The sequence below is a fragment of the Tinamus guttatus genome, unplaced genomic scaffold, assembly GCF_059628265.1.
Source record: "Tinamus guttatus ecotype Peru unplaced genomic scaffold, ASM5962826v1 Tinamus_guttatus_pri_ptg000503l, whole genome shotgun sequence".
NCBI classification, from domain to species: Eukaryota; Metazoa; Chordata; class Aves; order Tinamiformes; family Tinamidae; genus Tinamus; species Tinamus guttatus.
In genome coordinates this window covers 882,390-906,373 of record NW_028289037.1, presented here as the reverse complement: position 1 = coordinate 906,373, position 23,984 = coordinate 882,390, and the positions used below count along the sequence as shown (strand labels likewise).

At 41.0% G+C, this 23,984-nt stretch overlaps 2 protein-coding genes across 4 annotated transcripts in view; one reads left to right on the top strand and one right to left on the bottom strand.

Moving 5' to 3' along the window:
* SGCE (sarcoglycan epsilon) overlaps nt 1–7,058 on the top strand; it is a 29,868-nt gene extending 22,810 nt beyond the window's left edge. For all 3 annotated transcript variants that reach the window (XM_088533483.1, XM_088533484.1, XM_088533482.1), the window contains 5 exons: nt 992–1,203; nt 1,900–1,926; nt 2,599–2,787; nt 6,180–6,223; nt 6,984–7,058. In XM_088533483.1, coding sequence (XP_088389609.1) covers nt 992–1,203; nt 1,900–1,926; nt 2,599–2,787; nt 6,180–6,223; nt 6,984–7,030 — 519 coding nt within the window. In that variant the 3' untranslated portion in view covers nt 7,031–7,058. The remainder of the gene's footprint in view (nt 1–991; nt 1,204–1,899; nt 1,927–2,598; nt 2,788–6,179; nt 6,224–6,983) is intronic.
* Nucleotides 7,059–13,180: 6,122 nt separating this feature from the next.
* CASD1 (CAS1 domain sialic acid O acetyltransferase 1) overlaps nt 13,181–23,984 on the bottom strand; it is a 28,261-nt gene continuing 17,457 nt past the window's right edge. Inside the window, exons 8-18 of the mRNA XM_088533453.1 lie at nt 23,749–23,963; nt 22,357–22,782; nt 21,828–21,917; nt 21,085–21,204; nt 19,900–20,056; nt 18,530–18,609; nt 17,603–17,704; nt 16,253–16,393; nt 15,626–15,703; nt 14,488–14,580; nt 13,181–13,675 (exon numbers count right to left, since the gene is read on the bottom strand). Of these exons, the coding sequence (XP_088389579.1) occupies nt 13,409–13,675; nt 14,488–14,580; nt 15,626–15,703; nt 16,253–16,393; nt 17,603–17,704; nt 18,530–18,609; nt 19,900–20,056; nt 21,085–21,204; nt 21,828–21,917; nt 22,357–22,782; nt 23,749–23,963 (1,769 nt within the window). The 3' untranslated portion in view covers nt 13,181–13,408. The remainder of the gene's footprint in view (nt 13,676–14,487; nt 14,581–15,625; nt 15,704–16,252; nt 16,394–17,602; nt 17,705–18,529; nt 18,610–19,899; nt 20,057–21,084; nt 21,205–21,827; nt 21,918–22,356; nt 22,783–23,748; nt 23,964–23,984) is intronic.

Genomic DNA, 23,984 nt, shown 5'->3' with positions numbered 1-23,984 from the left:
AAGTGGGGTATACATAAGTTAATTTTTGTCAAATCATATTGTACTTAAAAATATATGTATCTGAAGCTCAAAAAAGTATTCTTTCTAATGTTTCATAAAAAAGCTTTTCAAGCACTACATATTCTATAATGCATCAAGACACGCATTAAAGTGTTAATTACGGAAAAATAGCCATCAGTTGGAAGGTTCAAACAAAAGGTCAAGCACACAGAAAAATAAAATTTATTTTCCTGAATGATCTGGAGAGTTTTCAAAATAACATTGGTCAAATCTGTCAGGAATATCTAACTGAAGATAACTGGAAAATTAAGATGTAAAATTTGAAAGTCATACAAGAAAGGTAGTCAGTCAAATACAGTGTTGGTTAAATACAGCCTTGGAAGAACCTCAAAACTGGGGATCTCATCAACTAGGGGATTTGATTCCAGCGTCGTGTGGGTGGTGGGAGGTGCCGGAGCTGGTGCAACAGCTCCGCTAGTGCCTCTTGCTGCTGTGAGCACTGGGAGAAAGGCCTGGATGGGAGCTCAGCTGGAGGCTCCTGGTAGCTGCTTTGCTCTCCGTTTCTAACCACTTCCTGCGGGAGAGGGCAGTGTTGTTGTTTAGGGAGATCGTTAAGAAATGGATGAATTCATCACAAAGGTGTCAGTATCAAAAAATCAGGTGGCAGTAGAAAATGAATTTTTGCTCTCATACTGTCTATTCAAGATATCTCTAAAATTAATCCATAAAAAATGGAGTATCTGTAGGCAATAAAGTAAAATCAGAACAATGTTATAATAACTGTGATACCGATTTTCAACGAAAAATATCAAAGCAGCATGAGGTCCTACTGTTCAAAAATAATAACAATTGGACACAATTTTCCAGAATTTGTGAGATGTTATATAGTATGGATTATTTTGTCTTGGTTGGTTAAATGCTTTCTGTTTTTACATCCTATTAATTCATCATATAATTGTCCTTTTTTTTTTTCTTCCCTTCTGCACATCAGGTTGACAATACCAAACAAGTTTCCACCTTCCAGGAAGTGATCCGTGGCGAGGGGATATTACCCGATGGTGGAGAATACAAACCTCCTTCGGATACACTGAAAAGCAGAGACTATTACTCGGATTTCCTGATTACACTGGCAGTGCCCTCGGCAGTAGCTCTGGTGCTTTTTCTAATACTTGCCTATATCATGTGCTGCCGACGGGAAGGAGTGTGAGTACTTTCACATGCTGACCAGTAATTGTAGATTTTTCTAAGATTATCGTGCCTGTTTGTTGAAGGAACTCTGTTCAGTTCATAGAAAAAATTAAACCAGGCCTTTAATTGAAACTTTAATTGAAATAATGATCTATTTCTTGTCTAAACACATATAGTAATTTTCAGGAGAGTGGCTATAGGGACTTTAATTGTTTTAGCCGAAAGGGTTAAAATTCTCCACATAACTCACCAAACAAATAAAATAACAATAAAGGATCATTCATTTAGGAGAACTTTAAGTAATTTCTAAGATGCTAACTTTAATAAAATCAATCTTGTTGAGGATATGAACTGTATTGAGACATATTATAAAAGAGAATAACATAAAAAGGAAAGCAGCAAGTAACGTAATTTCTGTCATTTCTTACATGAACTACAATTTCATTTCGTCACAGAGTTTATGTTAGCCAGAAGCTTGTTCTTTAACTTGCATTTTCATTTCTGTGTGTGTGTGTCTGTCATCAGTATCACATCTTTATATGTGCATTCATCAAGGCCTTGTCATAAAGCTGGTTGCAAATGCTGCCAAGTTGCATTTAGCAGTGACATTGTCAGCATTTCCACCTCATGTACTATTTTCATCATCAGATAGACTTAATGTTCCAACTATCAATGCTATTATTTAATTCATAAATTTTGTTTTGTTTTTAGGGAAAAGAGAAACATGCAAACACCAGAGTAAGTGTCTTCTTTCCTGTTATTTTTCTTTTCTCATCTAATTTTCATGCTCAGTAGCTTGTCATGCTTCATACACGTGTGTCATAATCTTCTTTCATTTTCTCTAATCATGGTTTAATTCATAAATGTGAAAGCTGCTTTTAAAACAGAAGCTTGAGAAGGATAGAAGATGACATTAAAAAGGGTTTGAAATTAACAACTATCAATTCAACATAAAATAATTCTGTTAGAATAAATATATTAATATGTAACTTATTCTCTTGGTTATAGTACTTTCCAGGCTATAGCTTAAAAGGCAGGGAACTGAGGAAAGAGTGTTATAAAATTAATCTTTTATGAATATTTATGAGTCCACCATAAGAAGCAGGAGTTATGAAAATGTTTATTTTAACAGCAGCAAATATATGGAATATTAGCAATAAGTTGTACAGTCTTGGATCCTGTCCAACATTTTTCATCCAGACAGCAAAGCTAATGAAATCGTTACTGCCTTCAAAATTAAATAGATCCTCTCTTACATTAATTATGTTAATCTGAAAATTGACTGTAATTGCTGTGCTCTTGAGTAGGTAGCATGCATCAAAATGCTTGTGTTTTAAAGTAATGATCATCTGCCCATTTAGAGCACTAAAAATATATACATATTTACTGTTTTATCTCCTTTTGTCCTAGCATCCAGTTGGTGCACCACAGTGCTATCCAGAAGTCAACCAAAGAGCTTCGTGACATGTCCAAGAACAGGGAGATCGCGTGGCCCCTCTCAACGCTCCCCGTCTTCCACCCGGTCACCGGTGAGATTGTGCCGCCCCTTCACGGGGACACCTATGACAACACCAGCATGCCTCTCATGCAAACACAGCAGTGAGTGTTCACATTCCTTAAATACTTGTAATTACTGCACAGTTTAACTGGGGGTATTAATGATTATTATCTGCATGTGTTTGTAGCGGGTGCATCTGCTTTAACTCTGCAGTTTGAGGTTGCTTCGGTGTTAGTGTTTCAAGCAGAATTAGGGCCTTCTGTTGTAAAATTAAATGACTGGGTTCAGTCTCCAGACTTGGCAAGAAACTTTTTGTGGTACAGTTAACGCTGCTGCATATTTTACAGAAATACTACCTTTGATGGAGGAAGCAATTAAAATGTTCAGTTTTAGAAATCCTGCCCCATTTAATTCGTGTCTTTGGGGTCCCGGTATAAAACTACCACTCACCCCATAAAATGCAAACTCTGTGAGTATTCAGTCATGCACCTGCCATGCGGGGTTATACTTGAAATGTTAACATTGAACAGAAGAGCATATTCCATTACACAGATGATGAATGCAGCTTAACCAAGGAAAATGTTCAGAGCACTCAGCTATTTCTATTGCTGCCAGCTTCTCTCCAAAACAGAAACCAGAAAAAAATATTTATTTCTGTTTCTTGGAGTTTGTTTCTTAGAGTTTGGAAACTCCAACTCATCAGTTCCAATTCAAAGAAGCCGGCAGGGCTGTATTAAAGAAAAAAGACGCATTGTTAGAAATGCTGTGGTGTGCTGTGGTGTTAGAAATGCTTTGGCTGTGGTGTCTGGATTTGAGCAGTCTGAGATAGGGGTCGGGGAAGTGACTGGCATTATCATCCTTTCCCCTTCCATTAAGTCTGCAGTGGTGTCCCTCCCCAGGGTGTGCTGCTCGTGCGTGGTGACCCTCCTTGGGACACACAGTTCTCCTCTGGCTTTCCCAGTCCCAGTGATTTGGGAGGAGGAGCCACGCTGAGGAGGGAGGGAAGCAGAGGCAGGTCCCTGGAAGGTGACTTAGCTGAATGCAGGTCTGCAGTCGCCAGCAGGGAAAAGACATTTCAGGGTGCCACAGCACACAGCAGGACTCTCATAGGGAACACACCAATGCTGATGGCTGTTTAACTGCCTGTTCAATCTGCTAGTACACCTAGGCAGCCTTGTGCGGGTGACCCTACTAGCACAGGGTCCAAGTTATCACTTGGAACCTGTGTCTAAATTAACTACAAACTGTAAATGTATTAGCTGCTAGTTGCATCATTCTGTAATCTCATCTAGTCCTCTCCTAAACTTAACTGGAATTACTTTCTGATGAGAGCGCTATTATTTTGGTTAAAACACTTAACTGCATCAAGAACAAAAGGGCAGAACAGGTTCTAATGCGATTTCCAGAAACATTCCAGTGTGGGCGCTTTGCTGGTTTTCTCCTTGCTGCTTGCTCATCTGGAGCCCTTGCTGGCTCTGCTTGCATTTTCACAGAGGACTTAAATGGATAGGAACTTTCTAGACAGTCTGCAAAGAAGTGTCTGCTCCCCAGCTCGCTGCTCTCCTCCTACCCCCGCCAGCCTGCAGGGATGGGAAGGCCTGAACTCGCTGCCCTCCTGCTCCCGGGTGCGGGAAGGTGCAGAGCCAGGGAATTCTTTAACAGGTGCTCCAGAAGAATCTGGATTCCCTTCACTGCGTGGAAGGACAAGGAAATCCATTGGTGATGGTAGATGCTAGTAGTAGATCACAACTCTTAGGGAAAGAGCAAATGAAGAGATAGGTAACATAATTGCTGGGTTTTCTAAAGCCCACAGTGTCTCTGTGCTGCGCTCTGCTGGGGTTTCAGAATCAGCATGCGGTGCCGTTTCAAGAAGGAAATGCTTTTGTTCTGCTGTTTTTTAAAAATTATTTCTTTTCACTGTCTTTCTCTGCATTGATTGGCTTCTGTTTCACTTTAAAAGATATGATCAGGGTGTTGGACTAAATTAATAGACTATTCAGAAACCCAGTATTTGCTACAAAGAATGCAGTAATATTAACACTGGAATAAATCAATATAATATGAATTTTCAGCGAAGTAGATGATAGCAATAGTAAGGAAACAGTTCGCTTTAACATTCTAAAATCTTGAACATATTATCAAGAAAGGAATAATAACTGCTACTTGCTATTATGAAATGTGATAAGAGGTAAGATTATTAATTTAAGACCTTTGTAAGGAAAAAAATGCAGTGAAAGATACAGTTTCTTTTTGTGCCATGTTGAAGTTATTTCCTATATTGTTTCTGCAGTCTGTGTGGGTCAGATGCTGATAACCTGTGTTAACTGTGGTATTTTATGCCTCTAGCTGGATTTTGGTATGGCTGTGTGGCACAGTCCTGTGGCATAGTTTAAGCATCCCCTGCTGATGTTCTTAAATGATAAGAATAAATCAGAAAAGACTCCCAAGTTTATTTTTAAAGCAAGAGAAGCTTTTGACCGTACTCTATCATTCGAAGTATATTTCTGTCACACTAAGGGGTTAGCAGAGAAATTACAGTTATCAGTGTACCTTTTGCTGTATTCTTATTGATAGGCAACGTCTTATTTGTTCTTTGGCTAATGAGAAAACACTTTATTTTAAATAATCTTAAACCATATTTTGCAGACCCAGATGTAACATTTATGCCGCAGTAATTGTTAAGTATTCAGATGTAACGTTTATGCTGTAGTAGTAGTAAAGTAAGGCCAGGAGCTGCATGAACCGGACACACTCCCATATGGATTGCTGCGTCCGCCTGCGTTCCAGCCCAGCCCAGCGCTGGGTGAGTGTGTGGGGCCCGGGAGCCGCTTCGCGGGGCAGCCCCTGGCCCCTTCACAGTCAGGATTGGGCTTCCAGAGCTGCTTTGGGCGTTCTTTCATGTACCTCGTGCTGCAAACCTCTCTGCATGTGTCTCTCCTTGTTCACTTGGTTGTTCCAAAGCAGGAATCCGGGTCTGTACCTGCCCTGTAGGTGTTTTTATAATGGAAATTCTGGAGCTCGTGCCAAAGGCCCTGCGATGTTGCACCTTCGGCTCCTGCCACTCACCTGCAGTCCTGTCTCCAATTCCTTCCTGTAAAAACAACTCCAGTGCTGAGTACCATTAAAAGAGACGCTTAGGAAGAGCACACAACTTTAGCTGGTCCGTGATACCAGCTGAATATTCATCCGCGCCGCGCTCCGTAGAGTTTCAGAGCTGCAGTCACCCTCTCTCTGCCTCAGCAGGTGCCTCCTGCTGTCCTTTAGGACGTGTGGAGTTACAGGAGCTACCCATTAACAGTGTTTTTGTTTCTTTTGTTGACTTATCTAGCCTCTTATCAATAGCAGTTACCTAAGAACAATGATAGATTATTGCTTTATAAGCAAAAAACACTACATCTTTGAATAGAATGACTGAATTTTTATGTGTAACCTAATTTTTGCACAAAAGCATTAAAAGATTTTCTTTTTCCTTTTTTTTTTTTTTTTTTCGTAGGAACCTGCCTCATCAAACCCAGATTCCGCAGCAGCAGACTGCAGGTCAGTATTAAGAAATTGCTCTGCCAATCAAGTGGGCAGTGGGCAGGAATCACCAGTGCAAACATACAGTCTGTGGGCATTTTCAAACCAAATGAAGTATTACCGTGCTGCTTTTCCAGCCTTTGGGGGATAAATCGATGGAAAATTGGAATAGATTATAGGGCAAGTAGGGAAAATGCTGCAGTGGGACTCAGCGTGAGCAACTGGAATGTGGAAGAGCTAAAAGAAACATAGAAACCATTTTCTATTTACAATGCCCAATTAGAGCCAGATTCCTAGAGACAGTTAGGAAATTAAATCGTCTTATTCCTGCCCATACCATCTAAGCTTCTTAAAAACCAGCTTTTTTCTTGCTAGTACTAAACATGAACAGTTGATATTCAGGAATTTGGGGGGAGAACAAGTGTATCCACAGGGCTGGCCTCCAGTGTCTGCATTGTGCACCTTTTCCACAAATCCTAACATACTGATTGAGCTTATGATGATCCCCATCAAGCATCAGGAAAAGCTGGGATTTGTCCTCTTTTGTCAGATTTTAGGAAAAAAAACTTCAGTCATGTAGGAAAGAGGATAATACTAGGAAAATGTAGAGGCCAAAGTATAACTTTGGAGTATTCAGAGGAGTATTTAGGCAAAACTCTGGAGGTAAATGTGTTCTGCAGCTCTCAGAGGAGGGTTTGTTTTTACTGAGGAGTTACATAAGAAGCTCTTGTTTTCATTCAAATTCCTTCTTCTTCATTACTGCTTTCGGGGATTAAAGGAGAATTCCGTATGACAACATTTCAAAGATTTGAGGCAAGTATATGACACAGGCTTCTGCCCATGTCCTTTTTTGTTACCTGGGAATTAAAAGCACATTTATATTAAACTGAGGGTAGTTAGTTCCACACAGTCTGACTAAAAAGCTTTGCTACTCGTGTACCTGGTTATATAAATATTGGGAATGTTAGATAACCCTTGAGGTGGCTATCCAAAGCCTCCAGAATGAGTTTGCTTTGGAATTGAACGAAGACACAAAATACAGGCTAGGATGGGTTTATTGCTTGCAGGTAACTCTGAAGATCTTCTGTAAAAATATATATTAAAGTCTCCCTGTGTACAATTAAAAATCTTTATGAAGTACAGTATTTTGGTAAATTCACTCTTGCCTCTTCCTAAACTGAAAGAGTTCCAAGTAGACTTAAAAATATATGAAAAAAAATCCTCTTACTACTGAAAGCTTACTTCTAAGTTCATAAAATATTTAGGTATTTGGTTTGTCTTAAGAAGATCAGCATATATATTAACAAGAACAATCTCTATTAATAGAGTCATTCTACTAACTGGCTCCTCTGGCTAAATCTGTGTTCTGTTGATGAGTTTTTTATCTGGCACCAACAAATTCTAATTCAAAAACATATAAAAAGGTGTTTGTTTGACATAGATAGTGAATGCTCATTTTCTACAGATAGTAATGTGAGGTTTTGGATGTCCTGAGTTTGTGACTGGGTATTTGTTGCTGCTAAATCTTCTGATGGTTTCCAGGGGATTGAAGTGGATCCCTGTATGTACATTATTTTGTAGCATGAGGTGCTTAAATTGACACGGAGCTACGTGCCGGACAGGTGCCTATGCACGTGCACATATGAACGACAGATAAAAGACAGAAAATGTCTCCCATTTCCACACCTTTTCCCCAATGTTCCGTTTCCCAAAGAGGAACAACCAAGGCTTTTTCCACAGGCCGCCCTTTGGTGCCGTTGGTACTTTCTCCTTGTTTATATTGGTTTGGGACAGCTGGAAAGGCACAGCGCGTTCCAGCTGATGGTTCTAGTGTAGCCAGGGAAGAGGAGCAGCGGATGCAGGCGGTACCAGGCCCCGCGTTGCCAGCCGGCCCTCGCGCGGCGCAGGGGCTCTCCTGCCGCTGGCGGCTCACGGCCGCTCTGCTCCCTTCGCAGGTCAATGGCATTCCTGAGGAGCGGAAGCTGACGGAGGCCATGAACCTGTAGCAGGGGCAGGGAGCCTCCCGTCCCGCCGCGTCCCGTCCGGCGCAGGAGCCGCTGCCGCGTGGAGCGCGCGGCCCCGAGCGCCGGGCCCCGCCGCCCCCCAGCTCCCGCACGGCACCTTTTTGTACTTCAGGCGTTTTTGAGACTTTGTAAACACAGATAACTTTTTATATTTGTTACATGGAGAAAACAATCTTTCGAATGTGTGTGTTAATAAATATCAGCATTTCTTCTATCTCGTGATCTCTCCTGGGAACTTTAATGGAGAAGTCAAAACTTCAAAAGAAGCAAAAGCTTCAGCGGACTTCAGACTCTGTTCTGGGGGACCTTACTAGGCCTAACTGCCTTACGTTTGCACACAAAAAGCTGTATGTAAGCATGAAAGTTTGTGCAAAAGTGAGGCTTAGAAATTCCAGATTTATTTGGCATTCATTTTCGAGAGACAAGAAAAGTGTAATGAGCAAAGTTATTTTTGCAAAAAGCTTAACTGTTCATGGGGAGAGTTGGGTTTTTGTTCCTATACCAGACATTTAACACGTTTGACAAGATGTAAGCAATAAAATATTTAAAATCTGTCCATTCATTCGATTATGTTTGAAACAGTTTCTTCTAACTACTGTAAGCAAAAAATGAATGTACTTAAATAACAGTAAATTTTGCTTTAGCAAATACAAAATAACTAACTTTTTAGTCCCTTTGAAAATATGCTTTAAGTACTGTTTGTGATGGGGTTTTTTGATGCCACAATACAATTTCTTTTTACAACTTCTATAGTCTTTACTCTTCAAGAGAGAGATAAGGATTGCCTTTCAGCTTCCCAAAATGGAGTTCATTAAATACACACTGTCTAGGGGAAGACATTCATCTATCCTGAATTCGTAAAAACACAAGCTTGATAAAAGGCTTTGGACTGAGGTTTCCTTAAGATTCACTAGATAGTGATAATTTATGGCAAGTGATATTTTTAGATATTTTAGTTAGTTTTTTTTCTGATGTTTGTGGAGGTCCTCATTTACTTGCAGTGTGTAAACAAGGACTTAGGGCACTTCTGCTGTAATAACCCATTCCAACCATTGTGGGTGTTTTACCCCAAAGGATCACACTGTTTTTAGCTGATTTTTGTGCTCTGTTTTTCTGTAATCTCTCTTTGAGATTCATGTTAACCAAGCAGCTCCTTCCTGACCGGTTCTTTGCTCACAGAAATTCACAGAAGAACCAAAGTAGGCTCTGGCCTTTTACAGTTATGGTCCCCTTTTTTTTTTTTTTTTTTTTTTGAAAACACTCTGTTCTTTCATTTCAAAAGGACAATTCCTTTTTAAGCAAGCAAACAGTGATGCAGTTAGTTAGAGGAGTGGAGCTGAATGCAGCTCTGCTGCAGCTGATGTAAGTGCTGAGATTCCTCTTGGATGCTTCCGTGCAACAGTGCAGAGAAACAGTGCAGCAAAATATATAATCAGTGCTCACTATGGGTAAGCACCTTCAGTTTGTATTTCAAACAAGACAAAAACAACTTTTCAACCAGGTAGCCACCTGTGAGATTTATATATTAAGTTTAAAATTGTACCTTTTTTAATCTAAGCTGTAATAATTTGAATAGAACCAGCAGTTGGGTCTTACCCATAATTTTAAATGGAAAAGTTGCCAGGACTCTGCCATAGAAATGAATGGAATGGATTTTAAATAATGATTCTTAATTCAACATGAGACTTGTACTGGTTTTGGATCATAATAATTTCTGATAATTACAGGCTGACTAGACAATCAGTTAAATCACACCATTCTTATTTGTATTAATATACAACAGTGCCAATATATTTAAGAAAGTTTCCTAAATTGTTCTGTACATAATTAGTTTGTACCAGGGAGCGCTCCATATATTTTGAGAAGAATCTGATGCTGTAGAAGACTTGGGTACTAAGCACACCCCAACTATTTTATGGTTAAAAGTTTCATTTATTTTAGGTAAGTTTAATAAGAGGTGATTTATTTATACTTATTAAAATATCTACCACAGAAACATAGATTTATAAAGCTGGCTCAATCCACTTAATTGTTAAAGAATTAGTAATATTTGAAATTCATGGTAGTTAAACAGGGAGCTCTCAGCCTCTCTTTCACCGTGTGCAACGACAGTACGAATCGTGTTGTAATGATTGATTGACAGTTGCCACCACAATAAATAGCGTGTGTTACGGATGCCTTTGTAAATATGTGCAGTGTAAAATCTAATAAATAGGAAAGCGTCAAACCAAGCGGCGATGCCGGTGCCTGGTCATTGCGCAGCGCGGCTGGACCTGGGGACGGGCAGCGGCCTCGGGAGGGAGCCGGGGCCCGTGTTGGGGACACGGGGCCCGTGTCGCGGGGCAGAGGGTGCAGGGCCCGTGTTGAAGGTGTGGAGGGCACGGGGCCCACGTCGAGGGGCCGGGGCTCGTGGCGCCTGCGTCGCGTGGGGCCGTGTTGAGGGGCCGGGGCTCGCGGCGCCTGTGTCGTGCGGGGCAGTGTCGTGGGCGGAGGGCGGGAGGCCGCTCCGCTCGCAGCCCCGCTCCGCCTCAGGCACGGCGGGAGCTGCAGCAGCCCCGCGGCCCCCGCTGTGGTGTGAGCACAAGGGGAGCCCCTGGAGCTGAAAGGCGACAACGAGCTGGGAATCTTTTGCCTGGACTGCCCCTTGCTCTGTCAGCTACCTACGAGACTGAAGCAATAATGAAGAAGCTGAATTCCATAAGGGAATGAGGCCTGCAGGGTGGGTTCCTGATGGGGTACAGTTCATTCCTGTGCTTTCCCACAGATCCTCACCTGAGAGTTCCAGGCTTGGAACCGAGGGGGAGCCCAAGGCAGAGCCCCCGCTGGGCTCTGCGGCCCCCCGTGTGCCGGCACCAAACCCCCACGGGGGCTGTCCAAGCCCCTGGGCTTGGCTGCAGCCCTGGGCAGCCTGGATTCCACACAGGGGCTTCCTCCTTGTACAGCACCCAAAGCGTCTCCCCTTCGAAAACAAATATTGGAAGCAGCAGCATCCTGGGCATCGCTCTGGGGAGACCCTGCAGGACTCATGTGGAACTCAGGCATAACAGTGAAGTGCAGCCCAGCTAAAGTCAGACAACAAGAGTTTTTACTTAACTGAGGCTCGTCCCATTACAAAAATGAGCATCCACAGCACATTTATTTAATGTTTAAATTACTTCATAGTTTCACATAACCTTGAAAGAAAATATATTTATCCCACATACAGTAATAGTAAACAAGTGCATTAATTCAAACATTAAAAATAAATCTTTTTAACCAAATCTGTACAACAGATAAATAAAATGGTATCTAAAATACTTAGCTTGTGAAGAACAAGACAAACCAAAATCATCCCTCGCGCTCGCAGTTCCCCGTTGCTCCCAATGCTGGTGCAGGTGCTGTGTGTCCTACCCGCCTGTCCGGTGCTCCCCTGTCTGTGTCATTCTGACCTGGGCCACCGCTGAGAAGGCAGGACGGCTCCCCAGGCATTCCAGGTCCTGCACACAGATCATCGTCTTTCAATAGCTTATCAAACTAGCTGCCTGATTCACCAAAACTGCCCAATGAATCTGTTTTGGGAGGTTGAATTACTATTTTTTCCTTTTCTGACTGAATGGACCCATTTTCCTGAGAGTAGTCTCTTTCCTGAAATGGAAGTTGAAGCCTTGCTTTCACAGAAACTACTTGGCAGTCATTTTTGGCTGCAAGTTTGAACTGATTTTTCAGCTGAGATAATATCACAAACATGCACGTGCCAGAATATATACAGTATAAATTAAGATTCATAGAGTTTATAGTTACCTATAATAGTACTTATGCTTGAGAACCATTAACTGTACTCATGTACTGTACTCATTTTGAAACTGCTAAAAAGAAACCAGTAGAACAGAATGAAAAAGCAACTGAAGCTCGGCATGTTGTGTAAACCCAACCACAAACAAGGAAGAAGACACTGAACCTTGAACTCCAACCTGCTACTTCCACATTGAAGTGCCATTTCTTTCAATTTCGTTTTTATGCTAAACAAAAGGATCTAAAACTGGGCTCAGAGATGGATTTGTGGTAATGAAGGTTGGGCACCAATGGGCAGCATGAGAAAACAGGTTCATCCCATCAACACTCATCTTCAGGAGATCAGGTTGGCATCTGTCCCTTTAAATGGAACTACAGCACACTTTAAATGGACTACAGGACAGAATATGTCACCGGTTTCCTAGTGAGACCTAGTTCAAAGCCACCTACAAACGCAGAGACTGGTTCAAGTGTGAATGTTCCCCTGCTCTTCCTTCCCTGTGAGGTCTGAGCATGTGGGTCTGATGGAATTTCAAGGATGAAATGCAAGGATAGGAGCTTGAGACCTTCTCCATATTCAGCTGAGTCTCTGGAAACTATTCACCTGCTTGTTCACTGGGATTCCACAGAGAACTGGAAAAAGTTAAATGAATTAGTGGAAAGCTTATTAAAAAGCAAACAATTTTAGGAAAAATCAAAATAAAATTGTCTATATAGTTCCAAAAATAATTTAATCTCAGAATTCACCATACCTGCTGAAAAGATCTTAAAATAATAATAAAAAAAAATCCCAAAACATTATGTAAACTTGGGTATAATCTTAAATCACTAAAATGGGGATGACTTTTTGTTTCAATGTATAAAGAGTTTCATATAACATATACTGGCTCCATTGAAAATACTCATTCCAGACAAGAAATTACCTTTTGTTTAGAAAAATACCCTGGCTTGCCAGAGAAGTGAGTCCCTGCTCCACGTCGGCCCAAGGGAGCCATCCCCAGGGAGCCCCTTTGCGGAGCCGCTTCCCGGCTGCGTGCACGCAGGGCGCCAGGAAACGGCCACCGTCCCGGCCGCTGGCCGAAGGAAAAGTTAATTCCATGATATCCATGCGGGATTGCTCAACCATCTAGCTTCACTTCTTCATGTTACGTTTAAGCGGATATGTAAACAGAACTTGATATCCAGTAGAAAAGACTCAATTTCACATGCATTTCTGTACAGTGCATCCCTGTTTCTCACAATCTTGGAGAGAAGCAGGCTATTTCCGCAGAAAATATGTACATTTCCCCTATATACATTTTCCATACACTTTGTTTAAATGTCTTCTTGTACCTCCAGTTGATTTTTTTTTTACTTTTCAGGCAGACACAAAGTAAACCTGAAGAAAGTTTGCCAGAACGTTGTTAAGTTAATGCCTCGACTGATCTTGAATGGCTGAGAAGAGCAGCAGTCCAGAAAAAAACCCAGCCATGCAGAGCAACCTTTTCAGGAGAGTGGGGTTATCTTTCGGAACAACGATCTGTGCCAGATCGTTAGTGATCTGGGAAATCTCATGTGCCACACACACGAATATGAAAGTGCTGACCATAACGTTGAGCATCGGATATCCCGGGATAAGCACCAGGATCCCCTTGGTGTCTGCTGCCAGCCAGATGTGGTACTGGCAGATGAAGAGCTAGAAGGAGAACAGAGTGGGCTGTGAGGCATTTATATAAGCTCCCCATGCACAGTTCTGACCCCGCACCAGCAGGGACCCTAACAACCAACTAGGGTACTTGGCTCAACTCTGTGGCCCTTGTCTCTGCCGCGGGCAGCCGAGCAGCACCTCTGATAAAGTCCAGCAGGAACCTGGACTGCCAAAATACCATCCTTTAAGGTAAACTGAGAAATTGTAAATTATCTACATACAAACTCCATCACAGTGTTTTTTTTCCAGGAAGTTATTTTCCTTTTTAAAATATTTTTGCCATACAGTACAATTAAACATTTCATGACTAAACAGCGGTCAAAATGGAGAGCTGAGAACTCCCACCGATTCTAAATGTACACGTTCCAAATGTTTTGTTCAGGGGAACAAAAAAGTATCCAGGTAATATCTTTAAGAAGGGTTTTCCTCATAAAACCGTATTTATTTATTAATGAAGCAAAGCTTTCTAAAGACAAATAAATTCTAAGTCTTCCTCCGCTAGCTAGCATAATTCCTGATGATCCTTGAACTGGCTTAAATTCTACCCACTTTATTGCCTGCTCCAGCATTAAATCCCCACCCGCAAGACCCCAAATTCACCCCCTAACCAGCAGGAGTCTCACTACTGTGAGACTGCTATTTCAGCTACTATTTTGAAGTGTGGACAGAAGCTACAGTGCTAAATAAACACTATTAGGCATAATACAGTTATGTATAATACTGTTTATGGAATATATTACAATTAAATGATAAAAGCAGCAGACATTCTCAAGGTGAATTTCACTGCACTTCACTCTTACCTCTAAAGAAATTTTGCCAAACCAGGCAAAGAAGGAGCTGTAGACAGAGCGGACGTACCCAGGAATGTTCCTGATGAGGACGAAAGCCAAAATCTAAAAAAAAGAGAACTGTGGGTGACGAGTAGCCTTCAGACCACACACTAAAAAGCTTATGCATTGTCATGGTCCAAAAAGTGCGTGGTAAAAGCATTTTGTTAACTTTTTGTTTTAATCTAAAAAAAAAAAAAGTGCAAGAGAACCAAACCCAAGTAATTTGTGTTTGAGAGAGGAGGATTTGGACTCGCGCAGGCCTGGGGCTGCTGCACGTCCTGTGCACACTCTCTAGGCACAGTCACAGCTGTATGGCCCCTCCTGGGGTAGCAAGATTCACAACATTAAGAAAATAGGTAGCCCATTGAGGAAGCCACCCTGCAGCAGAGCAGGAAAAAGGGTGAAAAAAATGAAACTTGATCAGAGTGGAAGCAGTGGGGAACAGTGGGGGAAGGATACACGATAAAGGACAGAAACGTAACTTCCATGCAGCTAAACACAGTCCCCTGTCGCTGCCCTCTTCTCCTTTGAGAAGGGAGGCCCCTCAAGCCTCAGCAGCAAAAGAGTCCCGCAGCTCCCTCACGGCGTTAATGCCTCCCAAATGCTCACATTCCCCTGCAGCTCTCGCCTCTTTTCACTGCTGAGCAATTAATCTGAACCTGTGCTTGGACTTGGGCAGTGCTAGAGGGTGCCTGGAGTCTCCCTCTCTCTTGGCACATTTACCCCGGAGGAAAGAGGGAGCCCTGGGGCTTGTTTGCAATTTGGTGCCACCCTGCAGCAGCTCTGGAGGCCGCAGCCGCGCTCGGGCTGCGCAGGAAGGGGCAGCTGCCAGGAGAGGCCTCCCTGGACACCCTGCCTGCGCCGCAGGAGGGCTGCGGCACCGCGGCGGCCACCGCGCGCACGGGCACCGGCGTCAGACGGAAGCTCTGTCGCGGCGCGTGATCCGAGTGCTCAAGGCAGCAGGGCCATAAACCCCTTCACTCCCTCACATGAAAATGTAGCCAATTGCTTGAAATTCTATGTTAAAGCAAAAATACTATTTTTAAAAAACATTTAAAAACAAGAACAGTCCTGATGCTGTAATTGTAAGGAGAAGCAATATATTTACCTGCACAACAGAAACAGAGGGATGCAGCTCATTGCAGTCTGTTTTATTCTTACAGCTACTAGCCCAAACAGAGTAGGTCTAAAAGATACAAAAATCTATGTAACCATTATAGGTAAGGTTTCAAAATGAAACAACACACAAGCTCTTCAGAAATGCTTCAGCAGTCACTGAACTATGCTACAAGACTAGAAAGAACAACATTGTGCTTAGTTTTGCATTTCTCTCAAATTCTTCTTGCAACTGATGAAGATACAAAGATAAAAGATACAAAGATACAAGATACCCTAAGCTACAGAAATACTGTTCACAATGCATTCGACCCAGTTAGGCGATCAACAGCAAAGAGCTGCATTATCTACCACATCGCTCCTAGGACCTGGCTTTTTTTGTAATCTTTGCAATGATCTGAAAAAGTAACGGCATTTTCATCTGCACTTGACTGAAAGGAAAAAGTATTTTAGAGAAGAGGCAGGTAGGGCTGTGCACAAAACCCAGCTGAAATTCCTCAAACGAGAGCTGGTTTTTCAAATCACCATACATGCTAAGCCAGAACTGCAAATAACCTGACTCTAACTTGAGATTTGCCAACCTGATTAAACTACGGTATCAGGTATACTAGGTACTTACCAAAAAGCATGCAACTGAAATAAATAGTAAAACATTTGAAACTCTGGTGGAGAAAAGAGGATCCCCCTTCCCTTCTGAAAGAACCTGTCGTTTCTGCAATGCCAGATAAATAAAAGCAAACAGCATCCCATGAAAGACCACCTGTAGAAGATAAAAAGGATGTAGTGACTATTTCATAGCTTCTACGTGTGCTTCAGGCAGAAACTTGAAGTTTCTTAACCAGGATGCTACAACTGAAGGCATTTATAATACCAAAGCCTGTCAGAGGTTCCTGGCCCAGATTTCCTCTACTAAACAAAATCAGGCTTCCTACACTAAGCTGTCACAAGCTGCATATTCAACCAAGTTTCAAAATGAAGACTAGCACACTCTAAGAAATGCCTCACAGAGCATTAAACACATGACAATGAACCGTCAAGAAGCTTTCGAGGACCCTCTATCTTCTTCACAACCTCTGCCAGCACTGAAAAGGGCTTTCTCTGGGAAAAAAACATGAGTCTCCTTGGCCTGCTCCCAATTTGGCAGGTGAAAACATTCAAGCAGGCCCACAAGTGCCTTCCCTGCGCACAGACAGAATTATTGAGCAGTGATTTATGATGTTATGCCAAGTTCTCATTAGCTGGCAACACGACGCTGCTCCAGCCGCTTGCTGCGCTTGTTCCGGGACTTCCCCTCCGGCCTTCACCCCCAGGACCGGTGCTGCTCCCGAGCGGGCAGCCCCCGCTCACACGTTCCTGCCCGGCGCCCTCGGGGCCGCGCAGAGAAGTCACCCCACAAGGACAGGGCTAAGAGCAGCACGTGGGGGCTTCAGCCTCCCAGCTGCCCAAAAACACAAACCCAGAAGTGTCAGCCCGTTCTGCCCCCAGTGTTCCATGTGCCAGCAGGGGGGAAGAAAACTCTTTCCTACTGAAAAAAAAATCTAAATCTGTAAAAAAGTAAAAATAGTCTAAGACATTCTTGGCATGAAGACCCTGGATTCTAACAAAAGTGTTTCTGAAGTTATCTGAAAGGAAATATATTCTTGGTTTGATTTTCAAAAAAAAATTAAGAAAGCCAAGTCATTAATTTGCATTTCAAGTCATTTCAAGATTTTTTGCAGCAAAATTTCTGTTAGACATGAGACAAAAAACACTTTATGACTATTTTTTTTAAAGCAAATAAGTCATCACCAATCCTTTAAAGGTTTTGACAGACATTTGCAAATGTCAGGTGGACGCAGCTCAAGCTTACAATAAACTAGCCACTGGAACATCTAATTCCTATTTTCTCTGAAGATAAAGCAAAACCAAACTCAAGCCCATCAAAAAATATGGTTAAAAGACCATTATAACATGCATAAGCTTTACATACATAGCGATCTAGCTTCCACCTAAACCACCACTCATAGACATTCCCGTTCAGTTCGAAACACTTGGACAGTGGCCAAAAGGAAAATATCTTCTCAAATGCACCCTGATAGGGAAAAAAAGAAAAAAAAGTGATTTCACTAATTTCAGCTGTATTTACTAAATTTAAATGAATTAAGTTGTTTTCTTTTAGTGTTATCCCAGGCCATCTGATCTGACATTGAAGCTATGTAACATTACTGAAGTAACTGGCTTTTCTACAAAAACGAATCCAAAACCCACTCAAACCACCCAACACCCAAAAATAACCTGCTCAAAAACTACTTTTTCTCAGATGACAAAATGTCCTCATTTTTGCTTCCCGCTGACAAAGGTACCTGCATTCCCACCCTCCCTTTCGCACTGCAGGCCTACGATGCACACACTAGGACACCAAACACATTCTTCAGAAAACTACAGTTTTCTACCCTTCCAGCTCTGCTCTTGTTCCTCTCTCAGGTATATTACAGTAAACATCCTTTAAGTCATGATTTTGAATGAGAACCAGTGTTTTGCTGATGTATCAATGTCTGTAATGGCAGGTCTCAAGAGACACAGATGTCAGTACCTGCAGCTGCTACCAGATTCAAACCCCACTAATGTTAAGCACATGCAAAAACCCCTCTAAGTCCAGGCCTTAATTTTTATTGTCAGTAGTATTACACTGAAATCATAATGCCAATTAGCAGAAAGAAATGAACACCATACAGAACTGAGGTTAATTCCATGACTCGCAATGATGCAAGTGGGAAAAGGTGAAATGGAAAGGTTCCAGTTTTTTCTTGTGTATTTATGACACAATAGCAAATAGTTAAGTTATGAGCAGCACTAAAAAATAAATGTAGGTATGATTATTAATCTTTAAGCATACAAATATTCAAAATTCACAAACCTGAGAATAGGATAGAAAAAATATACACGCGAGCAGGGAAATCAGTTTCAGCAGCAAACCAAAGTGCCAGAAGCAGTTCCCTGAGGAAGACACAGATTAATCAGTATTCAGTCAATTTTTCAACAGCAAAATCCACAACTCCTTTAAATACTAGTGCTAAGCATGTAGTGAAGACATGCCTAGTAATACATACATTCAGAAATAAGCACTCGAATTTCACCCACAATATTTTTCCACTATCTACATATTACACTTTAAATTTGACTTTAAGCAATTACCATAAACAGTGCAGTAACTTGAGCACAATTATTAAACCCTGGGGAACCAGCTGTCCCCAATGTTCAACTGCAACTCATGAAGGCCAAGGGAAGGCAGCCCAGTCAGAGGAACCTCTCCCCAAAGCTGCCCAGGGACGTTCAGCTCTACCCAAGACTTGGGCAGAGAAATCATCGCCCTCTCCTGCCACAAAAGCTGGCAGCTCTAAACAGCAATACAAAGTTGCCACTGATGAATTTTCTCATTTCACAGCAAACTGTGGCTCTGAGCTGCACAGCAGCCATTTCTCTGTATATGGAACAGAAGTGCCTTTATAGAAAAGAACATCAGAGCTACTGGCCTTCTGGATATCCTGTTACTTCTACAGCATTTGTTCCTAGCATGGATTGGGTTTCACTGTCATTTCTGTAGATTACATAAAATTTGCATATTACTACACCAATAGTGAAGAAGGAAAGAGACTTACAAGGCTACCAGTTCTAACTGAGGTGATTTAAATAACCAAGTGGTTACCACACGATGACAGCCCTTCAATGAACTGCAATGCGTGAAATGAAGCGGGGCTTCGCCTCTGTTTTTATTTAGGATATTTACCTCATGAGAACCGCCTCTCCGAGGCCAAGAGGCTGACCTTGCAAACGCCAGTGCTCATCTGGGAGGACACGAGGCAGCCAGTTAACTAAGCAGTAGGTGCGTTGGCAAGGCCGAAAGGGAGAAGCCCAAAGGCCTGATCATGTCTGCCTCTCCACACGCTACAGTAACAATCTCAACTAGTATGTAATTTATAGCATAAAAACTGTAACTATGCTTTTAACTTACTACAAATCCTGAAAAAAATACACCTCTAACGGTCAAAACCCCACTAAAAACATATTCTAACCCGACAGTTTAACCAGAGTTTGAGTCCAGTTAGCAGCTGCTACATCTTTCAACTGACATATTATTAATATATAACAAACTGTATTTCTGTGAATAACTGTTTAACATATTTGTATTATGTGACAAAGAGATTGAGATCTACTAGCAAAAAGGTTCAGAGGGTTAATTATCTGTAGCTATATGTAAATGCTCTAGAGCAGAACGAGCTGTCTCACCATTTGCTTTCTTCTGGACGATCTGAGGCCATATAGCTAAGGTGACATAAATGATCACAAACCAGACAGTGACTAATGGCACAAAGTAGTAGAATTGGTAAGGCCGGTCCATCACTATACACAGTACCACAACCAAGAAATTGAGACGAAATAAAACCTGGAAGAAAGGAGAAGAAGACTGTACATTCCCCTTCAAGATATTCTTCATTGACAAAAGTAGGCTCTGTCCAATATTTCAGTATATTTTTCTGTTTTGAAAAAGGTAGCAAATTAACCCAGTGATTCCTCTTGTTCATGTATTAAGTATCTAATTCCATATGAAACAGATGGATACTTAATAAAGTAGCAACGTGCAGAGAGTTTCTCTAACAGATCCAGTGGTGAGGAAGATCCCAAAATACTTGCTTTCAGAAAGTCAGCAAGTGGAAATGACTTCAACATAAACCAGGCACAAGCCAGTGTTTGATCCTGCCTTGCAGTGCTGGGAGCAACAAAGACAATTTGCTGGGCTTTGCTGAATAATTTTATTCACAGAGATCAGAAAAGAAATTCTGTATTCATTAGTGTCTTGGATTCACCAAAAGATTCATATACGTGTAAAAAGAAAACTCTGATATAAACATATTAGTAATTCAAAAAAAAAAAAAAAACACAGAAATAAATGAACATGAGTAAGACTGATATGGTGAAAACAGATAAGGGAAAGACAATGTAATTACCTCAATGGCTAATCTGGGAAAACCACAGTATTTCCCCAAAATGGAGGAGAGCAAGTAAGAGCCATCCAGGTTTAGACACCTACCACGACCGCCCTGGCCCTCCTGGTACTCTCAATAGTCACTGGGGGAACACTATTCTTGAGGGTTATTCAGAGCATCACTTTCTGAATAAGCCTCTTATTCATTACAGTCTATAGAAGAAACTTAAGATTTACCCAAATAAATCTGGCCATGTGACTGTCTCTTTTTTCCACCACCCCTGACTCCCTAGATCATTAATCTCCATTGCTATATATTGAAAAATAACTACTATGGATTTTTAAGGCCTACATATGTAGGGTAGATTACACTGAAACGACGACTATATTCTGGAATGGCAAGCCTTGATGAAATCATCTAGTACCACACCATTCAGGGAGCTGGAAATCTGAACACATTTCTTAACAAAAACAGTAAGTATTCTTACCTGACACACTCTGTACACACCAAAGTCCCCCTTTATCCAAAAATACGAGAAGTGCCCATAACCTGTTTGGAACAGATATGCAGCAACAAGAACTCGAATGTGCATGTACACTGGCAAAAACTGTTGGGAAAAATCAGGTACCTTTTACAAACGGACACGTAAATGCTTTGGGTTTTCCTATTTTACATTTTTTCTGTGTTGTGCTAAAATCAGATTACACTAAGAAAAGAAACATTATGCTGTGCTTCCTGCTTTTTCACTAAGCTCTTTTGTTGACATTGTCTCTTAAATATTAACATATGAATGTATTTCTTCTGTTCTGTTATTCTACATTTCCATATTCTGTATTCGTTTAAGAAAGTTCAAAAAAGGACCTGTGAAAGCTCATCCTTCAGAACTTTCACGTTTTAACTATAAAAAGAAAGTGTTGCTAGGAATTAAAAATAAATTAATACATTTTTTCTACAAGAAGCAAACAGAAGTTTATCTTTTAAGTGGCAAGGCACATTTAAAATATTATCAATGACATCTACATTGAAAGGGAGAGAGAAAAACCTAACGCTGTAAACACCATTTAAAAAAACGTAATGGAACAATAACATTATTCTAATTCTAATCAGGTCTGATAAATATTTGCACATTTCAAGCTTTATCTCTTGAAGATGAATAAAGCTTCACCTTCTTTCAAATTAACACACTCAAATTCCATCCCCATCTAAAAATATGAAATTTAAATCAATTACCGTGCTTGCTCCAGAGATATGATAAATCAAAATAACAAGCTGCATCCAGCCTTTCCATTCATCAGTCTGTTCTCTATTTAACACTTTAGTCTAATGCAAAACAAAACAAGAGTGTTGTAATTCCAACAAGTACAAGACGCATCTACAAAATGAGAATAAAAAGTTCAAAACAATGAACCACTTTATGGGCAGGTCTAAACTGTAAAGGCCTCTGTGTTATGGGCACTAGTGTATTATATATTCACGTAATCCATTCACTCCCTTAGCTGAGCTGTGCTCACTTAAAATCTGACTGAGTGACAAAGATGAAAAACACTCATGCCCATACACTTTGGAAAAGCTTTACCTCTAACTGCATGCAAATATTACAGTGCTTGTGAAACCATTTTTTGCAGATAAGTTATGCAAGACCATTTTTTTTCAGATAAATTACACCCATTTGAGAATTTAAACTTTCAATACTTAGCAGTTAGAAATTTACAGTCAAAATGGGACCACATTACAAGTGGGACGTCAGGATGATCATTACCTCTTTGGTATTTTCGGTATAAAATACCCCCAAAACCAAGATATAGATGATCGGTATGAAGAAAGATGAATGTGTATAAAACTTATTTTCCTTCATGAAAAGATTTGCTCTGTCGCACAGATAAAAATAGGTCATGATTAGACCAAGTTTGCAGAAGGAGTGTAACAGCATCTCCAGAGTGGAAACAGCAGGAGTACTGACGGCAGGTTTCTTTTCTTCTCCATTTTCCAAGTCAGTGCATGGTTTGTTCTTCCGGTAATTATTTCGATGAATTAAATTGATAATTAAATACCCAATGAAGGACAAAGTAAAGAAACAGAAAGCTAACTTCTGAATGAGCGTGAGAGGCGGCCGAGGCTGGCAGCAGGAGCCATCGATGGGCTTCAAGATCTTATTGCAGTAGACATTCATGAGAATCATTGCGTTCTGTCACAGAAATAGACAATGTGGTCAATTATGCTGCAATAAAATAATATTTTCAGCACAGTTAGTTTTCTTAAACTACATTACACACTAACAAAAGCCATATGCATTTCTCCTGTTTTACTACAGAGTTAAAAACTCCATAGTGCTCCCACGTACCTAGATGCTTTCAGTAGCAGAATCAGCATGTCTCTCTCAAACAACGAACTCTGATTCTCAGGATGAGCAAAAAGAACAAATCCTTTTAAGAGAAGGACTGGCTGTAAAACAAGCTAAAAGGACTAAAAAAGGCAAAGGGACTACAAATAGCTGGCAATCTCAGAGGCCTAAAGATGTATAATAATGAAAACCCATAAAGATGAGAATGGGACCCAAACCCATGCTGAGATGATGCTTACTCCATCCAGCATTTAACTGAAACTTCTGACGTGGGACTGAAAGTGTCACAGTGTTCAGCCACAAAAGGGGCAGGTTCTGACAAAGTTCAGACAGGCTGAACATGTGCAGATGTTAAAGACAAAATGAGGAACAATGCCAGTAGCACGTCAGGCACCCAAAAAGGGATCTGTCGTGTGTTTTATCATTCTTTTCATACTGCTCCCTAAATGGAAGTGCACATAAACATGATGAAAAATGAAGACTTATTCCCAAATTTTGCTTTACCAATCCTCATTGGCCTAACTCACTTACGCAAAACAGGACAGCAAACTGGCACCTTGGACTACTCAAGATCCAAAAGATCTACAGACTGTGTGTTATTTAACACACAGAATTAAAATGTATTTTAAAAATAGCTATGTATTAACATACGGAACTGCCCTTCCACCTACTGGGCTCTTTTGAACAAATTGTCCTGAAGAATGTACTGATCTTTCTTAAATTTATGCTGTCAGCCATTTCAGAATCTTCACTAAAATCTTTTTTCATGATTGGTGCTTTTTAATGTTAACCAGAAGTAAAAATACTCACTGTTTCTCTGCTTGATTCAGGGAGGTGGAGGCCATCTGAAGATTTCATGATAGTTTCTCGAGCTATCAACTTTGACACGCTGAACACTTTAACCTTAGCTTTGGAATTTCGGGAGCTGCTGTTCAGAATACGAACAGCTGCTTCATTATAAGCATCTATTTTCTCATTAGTGATCATTTTACGACTTTCACTCAGCATATCTTCATAAACAGGATCTGAATATGAAAGCACAAAAA